Source organism: Benincasa hispida, chromosome 7, assembly GCF_027475165.1.
Source record: "Benincasa hispida cultivar pf3 chromosome 7, pf3_genome.v1.1, whole genome shotgun sequence".
In the NCBI taxonomy this organism is placed as follows: domain Eukaryota; kingdom Viridiplantae; phylum Streptophyta; class Magnoliopsida; order Cucurbitales; family Cucurbitaceae; genus Benincasa; species Benincasa hispida.
The window spans coordinates 12,681,727-12,698,183 of NC_143484.1; the positions used below are offsets into that span (position 1 = coordinate 12,681,727).

At 36.4% G+C, this 16,457-nt stretch overlaps 1 protein-coding gene across 1 annotated transcript; it reads right to left on the reverse strand.

Annotated features, from left to right (window-relative positions):
• Nucleotides 1-8,243: 8,243 nt before the first annotated feature.
• On the reverse strand, nt 8,244-11,835 carry LOC150034932 (uncharacterized). The gene is made up of 2 exons (XM_090315182.1): nt 11,014-11,835; nt 8,244-8,315 (listed from the first exon to the last, which is right to left on the reverse strand). The coding sequence occupies exons 1-2, from the start codon at nt 11,833-11,835 to the stop codon at nt 8,244-8,246; spliced, it is 894 nt and encodes a 297-aa protein (XP_090171308.1).
• Between the last annotated feature and the right edge of the window lie 4,622 nt (nt 11,836-16,457).

Genomic DNA, 16,457 nt, shown 5'->3' on the forward strand with positions numbered 1-16,457 from the left:
TAATTCACTCCTCTATTGAAAGAACAAATCATGCACATCAAATTAACCCTAAAATGACAGCAAATTAAAGGTTATTTAAGTGGAATTTTGAGGTGGTAAAGATGTTGAAATATGGGGAAAATCCATTTTGTCCAAAATATTTTTAATATTTAATTTCTAAAATTCAGTTTTAAAAGAATTTTCTTAAAATTAATTCGAATGATTAATTTTAAATAATTAGTTAATGAATTTAATTCATTTTAGTTTAATATTAAATAATTAGTTTAATAATTAGTTAATGAATTTAATTCATTTTTCAGAGAATGGGAGAGAGCGAGATTGATTTGAGCGAGAGAATGGGTGAGAGCGAGAGAATGGGAGAGAGAGCGAGATTAGAGAAGAGCGAGAGTTTGAGTGAGGAAGTTGGAGAGAGCGAGAGTGGAGAAAGAGAAGAGCGAGAGTGAAGAAAGAGAAGAGCGAGAGTTTGAGCGAGGAAGTTAGAGAGAACGAGAGTGGAGAAAGAGAAGAGCAAGATTTTGAGCGAGGAAGTTGGAGAGAGCGAGAGTTTGAGCGAGAAAGTTAGAGCGAGCAAGAGTGGAGAGAGTGAGATTGTGAGCGAGAAAGTGGGAGAGAGCGAGAGTGGAAAGAGTGAGACTAGCGAGAAAGTGGGAGAGAGCGAGAGCAGCCTGAACGCCTCATTCGAACGTCACGACCATGCAATCGAAGGAAACCGCGTGTGCATCGAACGACCGGGCATTTATGCGTTGAATTTGGCCACGATCTTATAGATTATGCATTGAAAATACTAATTTGAATATAAACAAAGCCTGAAGACGTAAGGGCAAACGTCAATTAAAATTTAGATTTCCGATTAAGAGAAATTCTTAAACCCTAAGAAATTGTGTTGGATGCGTTCGGGAAGAACACATTGAACCAAGGTGAAGTCAGCTTACGTTGATAAAGGGAGGATTAAACATTTGGCCATGCAGCCAAGTAGGTGGTGTCAACACCATAGAAGTTTGGACGCCTATAAATAGAGCCTTTGGGATTTCATTTTCAAATCACAAATCATAAAATTCGTAAAAAGAGGGGGAGGATAGAGTGCATTGGACAGTGAGGGTAGAGGAGAATGCATCAACTTGAGACTAGGAGATATCCCAATCTACTCGAGCATTTGATGTAATTCCAAAGCCATCTGAAAGATAAAAGAGTCTAGTTTTCATGGCGAGGCTGTCAGGGAAGAAGCTCTAAAGAATTGGGCTGGAGAATGAGAAAAAGACAGATAGGTCGAGCTATCAGATAAGCTGGACCAGTCTTGTTGTTTGGATGATTTCGGCTAAACCATGAAGAGTTATGAGCTAAGATTTTATGGTAAGCTTTCTGAGACATTTTAGAATAGTTTTGTAGAAGTAAGTATCTTAAAATAAGATTTAGAACTATGAGTAATCTAAGCTGTAACTTGGATCTGGATTCTAGGGATAAAAAGGGAGCCTGAGGTAGAAAAGGGAACTATTAGAAAGGCTCCTAAGCAATTAAGGTGAGTGTTATAGCTTTGATAATTAACACATAGTGTGAGTGTTATAGCTTTGATCATTAACACATAGTATGAGTGTTATAGCGTTATAGTTCCGATATATCGTGAGTGTTATGTTGCTTTGATAAATAAAGAATATTGTGTGTTTATACAGTGTTGATAATAAATGCATATTATGAGTATTCACTTAGCTTTATATGCTGATATTGGAATATATGCATCTGTAGATACAAAATACATGCTTTTGGTGATAGGATGATTGCCATGATATTGTTTGTGTGTGATTGTGGAAACTGAGATTATGCCCGGGATATAGTTAGCATGCTTAACAAAAGGTGCTTGGCGGAAAAAATATGGTCGGCTTTGGTTGGCGGGAAAATATGGTCGGCTTCGGTCGGCGGAAAATAATAGTCGGTGACGACCGGTGGGAAATATGGTCAAGTACCTAAGCATGACTAGCGGGATAAATAAAATGGTCGATGTGCACATTGGCGGGAATTGGGGTCATAGGAAGGTTTCCGTAGATGATTGTATTGATTGATGATATGATATGCATGCTACGTGTAGCTTTTGGGATAAAGATTACTGGTTGCATGATTATATCTGTGACTGTGCATGAGTTATAATGCGAATGTTGGCATGTGATTGATTTCCCAAAAATGATGATTTTCAAAGTGATTTCTGTCTTAAAAGAACCACTCAATGGGCTTAGTAGCTCACACTCTTCCAAATATTTTCTTAATTCCCCCCTCCAGGTAGCGGAAGATGAGGAGTTCCAGGGTGCTGCTAAGGTCAAGATCTACCACGTGCCCCAATTACACTTTCGGAGAGTTTTTATAGTTGTCATTGTAAACTTTGCTGTTAAGTCCTTAAGTTGTATAAACGTTATATCACTGTCGTAATAAAAGATGGGCCTACTTAATCCGTTATAGTTTATCTTTTTGATTTAATCATTCCGCTCTGTATAAGTTATAGTATGGTATCAGAGTTATTCCGCAAGAATCATTAGGCAGTAAGTGTCAGCTCAAGGGTTGATAACTGCTGCAGTCTTATCCCTCTCCCAGGCTGAGGAGGTGTTCTGAGGGCGGGGTGTGTCAAGAAAATACCAAAAAGAAATCTTGGGGGTGTGAAATAGGGATTTCAAGCCATTATAAAAATTACCAATGTCATCTATTTTTCTCTTCTCCTTAATTTATTTTCTTGATTATTTTAAGAAAATTGTCTACTTAGTAATTTCTTTGATTCGGTATGATGAATATTGTTTGTTTATTTGTTTAATTTAGATTGAACTAGTTTAGTTTAAATTTATTAAACTTTTATAAAGCAACTTCATTCACCTTCACTCTAATGTTGCCATATTGATCCTATATAATCTAAGTCCCACTCTGTTGACCCAAAACTGAAATGAACATAATACATTATGTGAAATGCCTTGAGTTTGTTATCTAACTAGCATTCAAAGTGACCAGAAGGTTTGTTGCCCAGTCAACGAGTTGGGATCCAACTATGACACCCAGGTGGGGGCTTGGGTTCAACACCCCTGAAACCTAAGTTGTATATAAATTTATCTTATTTATGATTTTGATCCTATAATTTAGTGGGGTGGGCTATATATAATTTGTAGAAAGGTTCTCCCTTCTTCATTTTCCTTATTTTCTCTCCCTACATTGCCTAAAGAGAGAGGATGATCAAGTTCAAATCGGTGTGGGTTCAAGAATTTTGGTCATATTTTCTTACTTTTTTGTAATCTTGTCTTATCCATATGGTGAAGAAATTTAAAAAACCTGATGGATTTTGAGTTGAAATCTTATTGGTTTAATTCTCAATTAATCAAGCAAGTTTTCACAAATTCTCTTGAATGGCTGTGCTTCATTCTCCTCTTTGTTTCTTTAGTCGAAACATATTTTTCAAAATTCAGGGACTAAATTGGTTAAATCGAACTTTTAAGGACCATATGCACCAATTTCTAAAATCTCAGAGACTAAAAAAATAGTTTTATAATTTCAATAGGAAGAGTCTTGAGTTAAATCACTTAACAAATCGAAACAAAAATCTATGTTCAAAACATTAGAGTTCCACAACACAAAATCACTATGACGAATTAGAACCCTCGCAAAATATCCTATAAAAAACTACAAAGAAAGGAAAAGGAAACTTCCTAACACGTACCACATTCATTCCTATTATCTTCTTCAGATGGTCTCAATATGTGTCTCTCTAGATTCCTTCAATAGGTAGAAAGTTATAAGAGAGGAAATAAATATTTGAATATGATTCAAATATTAATTAAGACGATTAATTGGTTTCTCCAATTAGTTCGGTTAGTTGTAAGCAAATACTTAATTCTAATAATTAGAATTCAATGATCAAGACTATTTAGCTGGGAAAATTCCGTTACAATCCAAGCTAGGGTTTCTTCACATATTTTTCTCAAACCTTTATTTTGTTGCACTTATTTTATGCAATTTAAAATTTCTAGCAATCAATCATTCTCACAGACCCCATTGCCCTCCAGTTACCTAGAATTGTAAATCATTTAATTTGGAAATTATTCATTCCCTGCATTCAACCCATACTACTACTACTAAAATAATTTAATTTCAAATTTTGGTTTCCAGATTTTGCTATTAAGCTTCATTTTGGCCCGTTTTAGCTTCATTTCGTCACTAGCGCATGACTCTATCTTCTAAATGCTCGAAACCTATAAAATTACCAAATAAACACGTAAAATCTAAGAACAATTTTAAATTAAGCGGAGCAAGGTAGTATATTTTCGATGCCATCACGACACGAGAATGCTGCCTTGATTGGAGCTCCATGTCTTTAATGTCGTGTAGCATCGCAATGCAGCCTCCCTGGGGGCATTTTTTACGTTTCTTCGCTCTTTGAAACTCGGTTGCTCTATCTAGCTCCTAATTGCTTCAAATTAACCTCAATTGATCTGTAATGCTTTAGAATGCATCATCTAAGCACATTAAACATCATAGACGCGCAAGATTAGAGGCACTAAGATAGCTCATTTAGGGAGCTATCATGCTTCTACAAAATTGGTAAACAATTTTCTGAAGCATCGATGTAGCAAAAAGAACACTATGCTAGTTTGTTCTTCTTCATTTCGGAAAAGAAAAAGCCTATCAAAATTATCTACAGTGATGATGAAACGTATCCAACAACGAGCAGCATGTCTAGTAAGGTTCCTAAGCTTACTCACTTTCCCTAGTGTGTTCATGCACTGGAAAACTATGGATGTTATGGAAAAATATCACATAGAATTTTTCTAGTCATGAGCAAAATATATTGAACTCATATGCATAGTTGTTCATTACATCATACTGTTAATAATTTTCAAGACCAAATCTTTTTCATCTCTGCATATGTGTTATGCACGAGCCAATACAAATGTGATGTTATGGCCTAAGTTCAGGAAGGCCTTTGAAGATAAGTATTACCTCAACTCGTTTCGGGATGCAAAAAAGGATGAGTTCCTTAGATTAACACAAGGAACGATGTTATTGGTAGAATATGAGCAGAAATTTTCGGAGTTCTCACAGTATGCCCTGCCGATTATTGCTGAGGAAAGAGATAGATGTAAGAAATTTGAACAAGGTTTGAGGAAGGAAATCAGAACCCCGGTCACGTCTACGGCTAATTGGCTAGATTTTAACCAGTTAGTAGAAAAAGCAATACGAGTCGAGCGGAGTTTGGCAGATGTTGAGTAGTTGCCAAGAGGCAGTGAGGCCGTAGTAGGGCCTAGAGACAGGGGATTTCGATCCCCAGTGGCAACCTAGATTACTGGAAGCCATTCCAGGGGAACCAGTTGGCAGGGATCCAAGAAAAGGAAAACGAGATCCTCAGCCGATACAATTAGTCGATTAGAGATGCCACGAGTTGATGAGTCGGTAGCCAGCACAGACAGAAGACCGACATGCCCTAGTTGTGGCAAGAGGCATTCTGGGGCATGCTATAGTGGCAGAGGTGCATGTTTCCGGTGTGGATAAATATGGCATCTCAAGAGGGACTGTCCCCAGATGAACAGGGACGTTCCAACAGCACAACAGCCGACCTCTCAGACAATTAACCAACCAAAGAGTGCTGGAAATCGAGGCGAAGGGTCAAGTAGTGCCAAGCTGAAGAATGTCGTAGGTTGACTCCAACAGTAGGGGCGAGTGTATGCCATGACACACTAGGAGGCAGCGAAATCTCCAGATGTTGTGACCGGTAATGTTATGTTATGTAGGCAGTCTACTTATGTTTTATTTGATCCTGGTACCGCACATTCATTTATATCTAGTATGTATGCACCTAGTATAGGTAGGCTGGTTGAACCTATGCCTGAAGAGTTATTTATCTCTACCCCTTTGGAAGATGTGATAGTAGTAGATAGATGCTATAATCATTATGAGATATTGATAAATTTTCAGAATTTCTATGCTGATTTACTTCCTTTAGAACTATTAGAGTTTGATGCTATCTTGGGGATGGATTTTCTAAGTAAGTATCATGTTTCAGTAGATTGTTACAAGAAGGAGGTAGTGCTCCGAAAATCAAATGGCCAAGATGCAATGCTGACAGTAAGCAAACGATTAGTCGCGGGGAATTTGATATCGACAGTGAAAGCTCGGAAGTTATTGAGCAAGGGATGTAAAGACTATCTGGCTCATGTGATGGTTACTTAAGGGAAAAAGCTGAACCCAGAAGATGTCCCAACGGTAAATGAATTTCAAGATGTATTTCCTGAAGAACTATCGGGATTACCACCCGAAAAGAGAGGAGGAGTTTACTATTGACTTAGTTCCAGGGACAACTCCCATATCGCAGGCACCGTATAGAATGGTGCCGACTGAGTTGAAAGAATTAAAAGTTCAACTGTAAGAGTTAATTGACAAGGGATACATTCGACCTAGTGTATCGCCTTGGGGAACTTCGGTATTGTTTGTGAGGAAGAAAGATGGTACACTTGCAGCTGAATAAGGTAACGATTAAGAATAAATATCCGTTACCACACATTGATGATTTGTTTGATCAGTTAAGAGGAGCCACAATGTTTTCAAAGATAGACCTGAGATTGGGTTATCATCAATTGAAAGTGAGAGAAGTTGATATTCCTAAAATCACATTTAGAACAAGATATGGACATTATGAATTCCTAGTAATGCCTTTCGGATTAACAAATGCCCCTGCGGTATTAATGGATCTCATGAACAGGATATTTCATCCCTACATGGACTAGTTCGTGATAGTATTCATTAATGATATACTGGTGTATTCTGGTAGTAGGGAGGATCATATTACCCACTTGAGGATAGTATTGCAAACGTTGCGAGATAGGCAGTTGTATGCTAAATTCAGTAAATGCGAATTTTTGTTAGATCAAATAGTATTTCTTTGGCATGTTGTTTCAGTAGAGGGCATTAGTGTAGATACTCAGAAGACAAAAGAAATAGTTAATTGGCAACGACCCACAACCGTTTCAGAAATACGCAGTTTTCTAGGATTGGCAGGTTATTATCGGAGGTTCGTGGAAGGTTTCTCTAAGATACCCCTTCCGTTGATGAACCTGACCAAGAAAGGCGTGAGGTTTTAATGGTCGTTGGAGTGTGAACATATTTTCCAGGAGCTGAAACGGAGACTAGTATTAGCACTAGTGCTTACCTTGCCTATTCCAGGTAAGGAATTTGAGATTTATTGTGACGCATCCCGGCAAGGATTAAGATGTGTGTTGATGCAGGATGGAAAGGTGATTGCATATGCCTCTCGTCAACTTAAGAAACACGAAGGCATTTATCCCACACATGATCTGGAGTTGGCAGCAGTTATTTTGGCTCTGAAGTTGTGGAGACATTACCTATTTAGAGAGTGCTGTAGGATATTTATAGATCATAAAAGCTTAAAATATATCTTTGATCAAGTTCAGACAAGTAAAAGTCACTTTTACACTAGACCGTCTAGCTAAGATTTATATGGATAGGATAATCAGTCAATATGGAGCTCCACTGTCGATAGTGTTGGATCGAGAATTGAGGTTCACTTCAAAATTTTAGCCTAGTTTACAGAAGGCTATGGGCACTAAATTGCATTTCAGTACGGCTTTTCATCCGCAAACAGATGGACAGTCGGAAAGAACTATAGACACTGAAGACATGTTAAGAGCTTGTGTACTACAATTCAAAGGAAGTTGGGATACACACCTACCGTTGATTGAATTTGCCTACAACAATAGTTACCATTCTAGTATCGGAATGGCTCCCTATGAAGCATTGTATGGCCGACCTTGCAGGACTCCAGTATGCTGGAACGAAGTCGGAGAACGACAATTACTGGGTCCAAAATTAGTTCAACAAACAACGGAGAATGTGAAACTTATCAGGGATAATCTTAAAGTGGCTCGCGACAGACAGAAGAGCTACGTTGATGAATGAAGAAAAGAACTTGAATTTGAAGTTGGAGAACGGGTACTTCTCCAGCTATCTCCATGTAAAGGAATTCTCCAGTTTGGGAGGAAAGGGAAGTTAAGTCTACGATACATCGGACCATATGAAATTGTGGAATGAGTTGGTCCAGCAGTTTGTAGGTTGTAGTTGCCGATGGAGCTAGCTTGTATTCACGACGTATTTCATGTGTGGATGCTAAAGATCAGCTGACATACTAGCAACACAACCAGTATAGCTCAAAGAATATTTCTCTTACGAGGAAGAGGCCATCGAGATTTTGGACAAGAAAGATCAGGTACTCAGAAATAAGACGGTTCCTTTGGTGAAGCTTTTATGGTGTAATCATGGGAGTGAGGAAGCAACCTGGGAACCTGAAGACCAAATGAGGAAGAGATACCCTCAACTATTCAAATGACATATCAGGTAAATTTCGAGGATGAAATTTCTTTTAAGAGGGAGATAATTGTAAACCCCGAACTTAGGTTCCATAGATAAGTATGTTTAGCCAAAGGGATGTTATATTACATATTTATTAAGTAGAAATTCATGTTGTTTATAGGGATTATGAAGAAGGGAAGGAAAATATATTTAATGAAGAAACTCAATCATTAGTCTTGCTGGAGGCACTAAGTGAGGGGTGATGTGGCAATCTACTCCTTCAATTCAGGAAGCGACAGAAAAATTAAAAGGGGAAGTGAAATTTCAAAAGCATGGTTTCGGTAATTGACAAGAGAAGATTTAGCGAATTTGGTGCCATTTTAAAGCTGGGAGAATCTAGTTTTCAAGGTTGTCTTGTTGAAAAAAGATTGCAATAGGAGAAGAACAAAAGTGGAGAATTTGCAGAAGAGGCAGAACCACAATTAATCAGGGCCCGAGGTGAAGTTTGGAAGTTCCAAGCCAAACTATAAGGAATTCTGGGCTGAAATTTTAAGTTAAGGAAGTTAATCAAATCTAAACAAGTTTGTAGAAGGAAGTTTCTTGAAAATAGCTCTGGATTTTGAGTTATGAATTTTTGAAATTATAACAGGGGATTGGTGCATAAGCAGACAACTACTTGTGATGAGTAAGCAAGCAGTTCATCGTGGAGCATTATAGCGAGATTTGGGCATGAGGATCTCGCTTATAAAGGAAATCTTGCTGATTTTGTAAAGAGGATCTAACTCTAGGGGGAAATCTCGGTAGCAATTGAGGTAAGTATCGCTAAGAATTTCACAGGAAAAGCTTGATCTCGCTCTAGAGGATCTTGCTGGTATCGCTCTAGAGGATCTTGCTGGTATCGCTCTAGAGGATCTTGCTGGTATCGCTCTAGAGGATCTCGCTGGCATCGCTCTAGAAGATCTCACTAGCATCGCTCTAGAGGATCTCGCTAGCATCACTCAGGGGGATCTCGCTGACCTCGCTCAGGGGGATCTCTCTGACCTTGCTCAAGGGGATCTCGCTAGTAAAGCTGTCTGTATTGATGGAAGTTCCTTTAATAAATGAATTATTTGAGGTATTTTATTAGGAATTCTAAGTAGTTTAATCGGGAATTATATCTTATCAAGCCAAGAAGAGCTAGGGGAAGCGTATAAACCAATAAGAGCCTGACGAACTGTGAGTGACTAAATAAACTTAAGATTTCTAATACTCATGCACATATGATCAAGTAAAGCACAGTGACATTAATGATGTATTTATACTTCCTCAAGCAATAAATGGTTGGAGAATAACTTAATGCATGTTTCCCGTCTTGTATGTGTGTATCACAGGCCAAGGTATGCCATGTAACCATTACAAAAGCTATGTTTTGATTTTGATATATGCTTCATAGAGGAAGGTTATGAGAGAATGAGTTCTTGTGTAAATAAGTGACAATGGAACAGCTCTTGTGTAAATACTAGGCAATGGAACTTAAGTTGATGTTACAAAATACACATTTGATACCGAAGGACGTTGAGAAGGTATCTAACCAATTAGGTACCGAAGGACATTTGAGAAGGTACGTGGCCAATTTGATACCGAAGGACATTTGAGAAGGTATCTGGCCAATTTGATACCGAAGGACATATGAAAAGGTATCATAGTAGCTCGATACTGAAGGAAAAATTTGAGAAGGTATCTGAGCGAAAGTACCTAAAATATAATGGTACTTAGTGTGGCCACGTGCAAGTAGGCAGTTATGGATGATAGACTAAAGTATGGGTCTCTTGTTCAGTAATAAACGTTTGGGAGCTAGAGCATTTAGGCTCGTTCTCAACTAGGGAATAATAATGTTTAATGATGTCTGAGAATGGTTTACAGCTACATGTAAAGACATTTGTTTGAGTTTACTCATTTCCATATTTACATGTTTATAGTGATGCTACACTTGTTGCTTTACGATTCTATAGTCAATCACTGAGCTTTTAGCTCACAGAATTTCTGTGTTTTCCCTTTTCAGGTAGCGGTCAGTTTCCTCAAGCCTGCTGTTACTTGCCACCAAAAGACTCGGCTTATCAAAAGACTTAGGTTGATGATCTGTGTATGTACATATGTTTTGTGAGGGACTAGGGCTTCTGTAGGAATGTTTGAGCCACCTGTGTATAATTTTTTTAATCCTATAAAAATAATGTCTAGGTTGTATGCATGTATTTATGTAACTTTGTAGAATCTTAAAAGAGGTTAGCTGTTTGTGTATATTACTAGTAAGATGAATAAGTTAGTATTTAGATTAGAAGGCTTGGGTGGTGAGTGCTGGTAGTAGGGCTAGTAACTACCACCGTCATATCCTCTTCTAGAATAAAAGGGGTAATCTTGGAGGGGGTTATGACACCTTTCTCCATCTTGTTCAACTCCACAAACATCTCGCGCTTTCCACACATGTGATTCAAGGCTCCTGTGTCAAGATACCACATACTATCTTGACTCTCTTCTTCTCCCTTTGAAACTATAAATCTTTCCATTCTCCTCTACATAATTGGATTGCCCTTGATGGGCTTTTGACGTGTTAGCGATTGATCGGTCCTGATGCTTTTGATCAATCGACTATGTTTGAGATGAGTGACACTCATTTACATAATGTCCATATTTATTACAATTATAACATTTTACCTGAGATTTATCTTTCCCGGACCTTCCACCACGTCTTCCACGACCTCGACCTCCTCTTCCTCTTGAGGATTCAGACAAATTTTGAGAAACATCGGTGTTGGCTTCACCTCTTCCACCATGGCCTCGACCATCATGACCTCTTCCATATCCATGACTATTCTCCTCCTTGATTTTGAGTTGGAGAAGTTGTTCAACAGTCTCTGTTTGCTCCATCCTTCTTTTCTTTTTCTCCTTATAGGCTTGTAACGGGCCTATAAATTGTTCAATTGTCATGTTCTCGAGATCCTGTGTCTCCTCGAACTTCGTGGCGATAATCTCAAACTTTGTATTTAGGCTTCGTAGAACCTTCTCCATGACACAAATATTGGTGATTTCTTCACCATTCTGTCTCAATTGGTTGACGACAACCATTACTTTTGTGTGATATTCCACTATCACCTCCGTCTCCTTCATTTGTAAAGATTCAAATTCGCCACGTAAGGTTTGCAACCATACCTTTTCCACACGATCGGTTCCTCTATGAGTTGATTGGAGCTTGTCCCATGCCGCCTTTGATGTCTCCGCTTTGGAAATGGTCTCAAACATATCTTCGTCCACCAATTGATACAAGATATAAAGTGCCTTCTTGTCCTTCTTTCTTGTCTCCTTTAACGCATCTCTTTGCGCTTGATCGGCTCCAGCTTCTGCCTCTTGGAAGCCATTCTCCACGATCTCCCACACGTCTTGTGCTCCTAGTAACGCTTTTATCTTGATGCTCCAATTGTCATAGTTGAGCTTGGTAAGCATTGGTAGTTGAAGTGAACCTATCCCACCATTGACCATTTTTCTCTCAATATTTTCTACTAGCTCTGATACCACTGTGTTAGAAAAAAACGTGGAGGACAAATATGAAAAATGAGAGGTATATTTTCCATTCAACTAAACATGTTTTTAAATAGGCTTACAAACATAACCATAGGAATGCCATGGTTTAAAGCTATAAATTTCATCAAATGGTCATAAGTCACATAACTTCTATAACTCAAAAATCACTATTGGTTACAAAAAACTAAAAGTCACAAAACCCAAAAGTCACACTAAATGCCACAAAAAAAGTTTAATAATGACAAACTTTTCAACACAGGATGCCAAGGTGGTTTGGCTTTCTTAAATACCTTAGCATATCTTAGAATATTAAATAATGTCGTTGTTGGTAATCAGATAAATAGTGTAAACAATTAAAACCACCAGAAGTGTCATCACCATATGTTTTCAGAACATCATTCTTAAATTTCATCATGCTCTTATCAAACCATTAAGCAAACAATCAACTTTCCTTGGTTCGACTGAAGTCTCATCAATAAGTTTGATCCTCGGACAAATATATACCTCATAATGCTAGTTCATAGATCGATAAATGTTAAATGTTACCTCTTCCTCGATGACCCTTTGTTAGGCTTGCTACCACTTCGTTGGGTCTGCTTCTGCAAAAGAAAAGCTAATTAGCCCAAATGATGAAAAAAATAAAATGAGGCCATTTACCTTGATCGAATTCAAGAGGCCCTGATTTTTGCCCCAAATTTCTTTGGTTGGTAAAGAACTTGGTTGAAAAGTGTCCACGATTTTCCAACTGATGAGTTACACGTGGTTGAACCCACTGATTTTTGTCTGATGGAAAATGAAAAAGACTTTTGATTTCTGATGGGTGATTAAGCAAAACAAAATTTCTCTCTCTCTAGTTTTGAGATTCTCTCGTTCTTTGCCTTTTTGTATTCTTTTCTTTCTTCTAACCCTAATGCCTTTTTGTTTAATCTGTGTGATTGTTTATGAGTATACGATGACGATGCTTGCAGTCAGGTAGACGATGGTAGAAGAAAAGAGGTAGACGATCATGCAATCGTGTAGACGATTACTGGGAGAAAGGTAAACGATCATTTGTTCTTCTAGACGATATGAAGGAAAAAGGTAAAGGATGAGCGATCTTGTAGATGATGAGAAGAGAAGAAGAAATTTACACTACGATGTACGTGGTTTAGCTATGAAGCCTACGTCCACGGGAAGGAGAGAGTTTTATTAAGAAGCTAAGTCACAGACATTTTTCTTTACAGATTGTTCAAGATTTTCTTGAAGCTATGTATATGTTGTTGTTTTATCTAAAATTTGTAAATGATGAGTTTATATACAAATTTCTGATACAAATAGTTACAATAACTAACTGTAAGGATTAAAGAAATGTGAAACAGCTTCTTGATGTTAATGTATGAGCTTATATTCTTCACCCTTCATGGCAAATTACCCTACTGAACATTAATCAAAGCCCTTTAGGTGGCAAAAATGGGCAACTGAAGATTATTTGAACCTCTATGTCCTCCTCTTTCTCTATCAAGAAAAAATCTGCATGAAAAATGAACTTGTTGAGCTTAACTAATATGTCCACTACTATACCCTAAGGACGGCTAGCTAGGAGTGTTCAAAAATCAACTTGAACCGACTAACCAAACAAAAACGAATGGTTTGGTCTGACTTTCATCAAAATAAATGACTTCTCGATTGATTAAATAAAGAAAACCAAAAAATTTTGTTCGATTCTCAATTCACGGTAACAAAAATCTAAAATAAACTAAACTGAACCGAAGTACTAATATACATATATGTTTATTTATTTAAATTATATAAGCTCAACCCATAGTTATTTTTAATTCAAAGAGGGGTAATTCCCATCAATCCACGTCTCATCACATGTCTTCTCAGCCTTCTTTTCTACTCATTCACGTGAAGTGGTTGTTAAAAAAAAAAAAACCCACTTTGATCGTGTTTGGTAGACTATTTGAAAACAAAGAATTTAATGAAAATATAGTTGTATTTTATGTTTTCAGATATGTGTTTGGTAGCAGAATTAAAATTTTAGTTCCAATTTAAATTTTTTTTCAAAATGAGTTTGATTATATTTATAAATCACAAGACTAATTATAATTACTCACTAAATATTATGTTAAATAAAAACTATTACTAATTAATTTATGAATTTGTTTTATGTTAAAAAAACTAGTATAACTATTATTTTGTGATATCATATAATAAATAATATATTCTATATTTTAATTTAACAAAATTATTGTGAGTTTATCACATGAAATACTACATTTGTTAATGTTTTATCTATTTTTAGTATAATTTCTACATTTAAAATATCAAATTAAAAAATATGGATATGTTGAAAATATAAAGAATTGTTGTCATGATTTATACTCTTTGGATCATAAATTTTGCTATACTTGCAATTGTTTAGAAATGTTGTTATACACTTAATTATTAGAAATTATCCAAAAATATAAGAGTTGGGTTGGATTGGGTTATACAAGACATTCGATGCATTTAGGTAGACAACACAACATATGTTTGTCCAAAAAAATGTCAACCCCAATGCAACTCGACCGCTATACACTAATGATTTTTTAAAAAAGAAAAACTAGTCATCAAGTTTTCTCCAAAATAGAAAAAGAAAGAATGCAAATTGGAAGTTTGAGTTTATTAAATAAGTAAACCATAAAGTTACTTACATCTCACCAATCAGAGTGGCGCAGCGGAAGCGTGGTGGGCCCATAACCCATAAGTCCCAAGATCGAAACTTGGCTCTGATAAAAAAGAAGTCTCCCAATGATGTTGTTGTCTATTTTTACAATTTTGTCGATTGAAGCATGGCTATTTGAATTTGTTTGACTAGTTATGAGGAAAGAGAGGGCCAAAGCAATCGACTTGGACAGGTATATTAGAACATCTTATAAAGCATGGACAAGATTATCATATTGGTTTTAAATTGTAGCCAAACCCATTATTCTCCGGCAGTAATCTTTGAATCATATCAAAGCTCAAGAGAATGGCATATTTCAGCTTAAATTTATGGATAAATTGGAGCATTCTGAGGATTAATAAACATAAGTGAAGAGTTGTGATTATTAAGAGAAATAATGGAGCATTGCAACGTTGCAAAGGAGCGTCGAAACACCCCAACCTTTGTTGTAGCAGCCAAAAACTTGAGACGACAACTTCGCATACTACGAAGTTTAATGAAAAACCAAATCTCGCCACTACAAAAATTTTGGCTCAATTGATCTTATTTGATCTCCTAATTTGAATGAGGAGTATAACCCAAGTCTAAAAAGGATTTCTAAGATCCTGTTTAGTAACCATATTGATTTTTTTTTTTGAAATTTAATCCTATAAACACTCACGTCACCTCTAAATTTCATGTTTTGTTGTCTAATTTTTATCAATATTTTCAAAGACCCATCATTTTTTAAAAAAATAAAAAAATAAGTTTTTAAAAACTTGTTTTGCTTTGAACATAGATTTTTGTTTCGATTTGTTAAGTGATTTAATTCAAGACTCTTCCTATTCAAATTAGAAAACTATTTTTTTAGCCTCTGAGTTTTTAGAAATTGGTACATATGATCCTTCAAAATTCAATTTAATCAATTTAGTCCCTGAATTTTGAAAAATATGTTTCGACAAAAAAAAAATAGAGAGGAGAATGAAGCATAGCCATTGAAGAGAATTTGTGAAAACTTGATTGATTAATTGAGAATTAAACCAAGAAGATTTCAACTCAAAATCCATCAAGTTTTTTAAATTTCTTCACCATATGGATAAGACAAGAATACAAAAAAGTGAGAAAATATGACCAAAATTCTTGAACCCACACCGATTTGAACTCGATCATCCTCACTCTTTAGCCAATGTAGTGAGAGAAAATAAGGAAAATGAAGATGGGAGAATCTTTCTACAAATTATATATAGCCCACCCACTAAATTCTAGGGTCAAAATCGTAAATAAGATAAATATATATACAACTTAGGTTTCAGGGATGTTGACCCCGAGCCCCCACCTGGGTGTCACATTTGGATCCCAACTCACCGACTGGACAACAAACCCCTTGGTCATTTTGAATGCTAGTTAGATAACAAATTCAAGGCATTTCACATAATGTATTATGTTTCATTTCAGTTTTGGGTCAACAGGGTGTGACTTAGATTATATAGGATCAATATGTCAACATTAGAGTGAGGGTGAATGAGGTTGCTTTATAAAAGTTTAATTAAATTTAAACTAAACTAGTTAATCTAAATTAAACAAATAAACATTCAATATTCATCACACCGAATCAAAGAAATTACTAAGTATACAATTTTCTTAAAATAATCAAGAAAATAAATTAAGGAGAAGAGAAAAATAGATGACATTGGTAATTTTCATAATGGCTTGAAATCCCTATTTCACACCTCAAGATTTTTTTTGGTATTTTCTAACGAGTGAGTACCAAACCGATTTACAACTCTTTTTACGAGTTCAAGTGTTAAACCACAAATTATCCTTTTGAAGGTATAAGATCCAACCTATGTTGATCTTTTTATACATGTTCATGATCAAACCACAATGATCCCTTTATTCGGGTTCAGGATTTAAC

Coding starts and splice junctions, on each gene's coding strand:
- LOC150034932 (XM_090315182.1), bottom strand. CDS start 11,835: ATGGTCAATGGTGGGATAGGTTCACTTCAACTACCAATGCTTACCAAG. Junction 8,316..11,013: donor CCGGGAAAGATAAATCTCAG/GTAAAATGTTAT, acceptor TTTGGTCTTCAG/GTTCCCAGGTTGCTTCCTCA.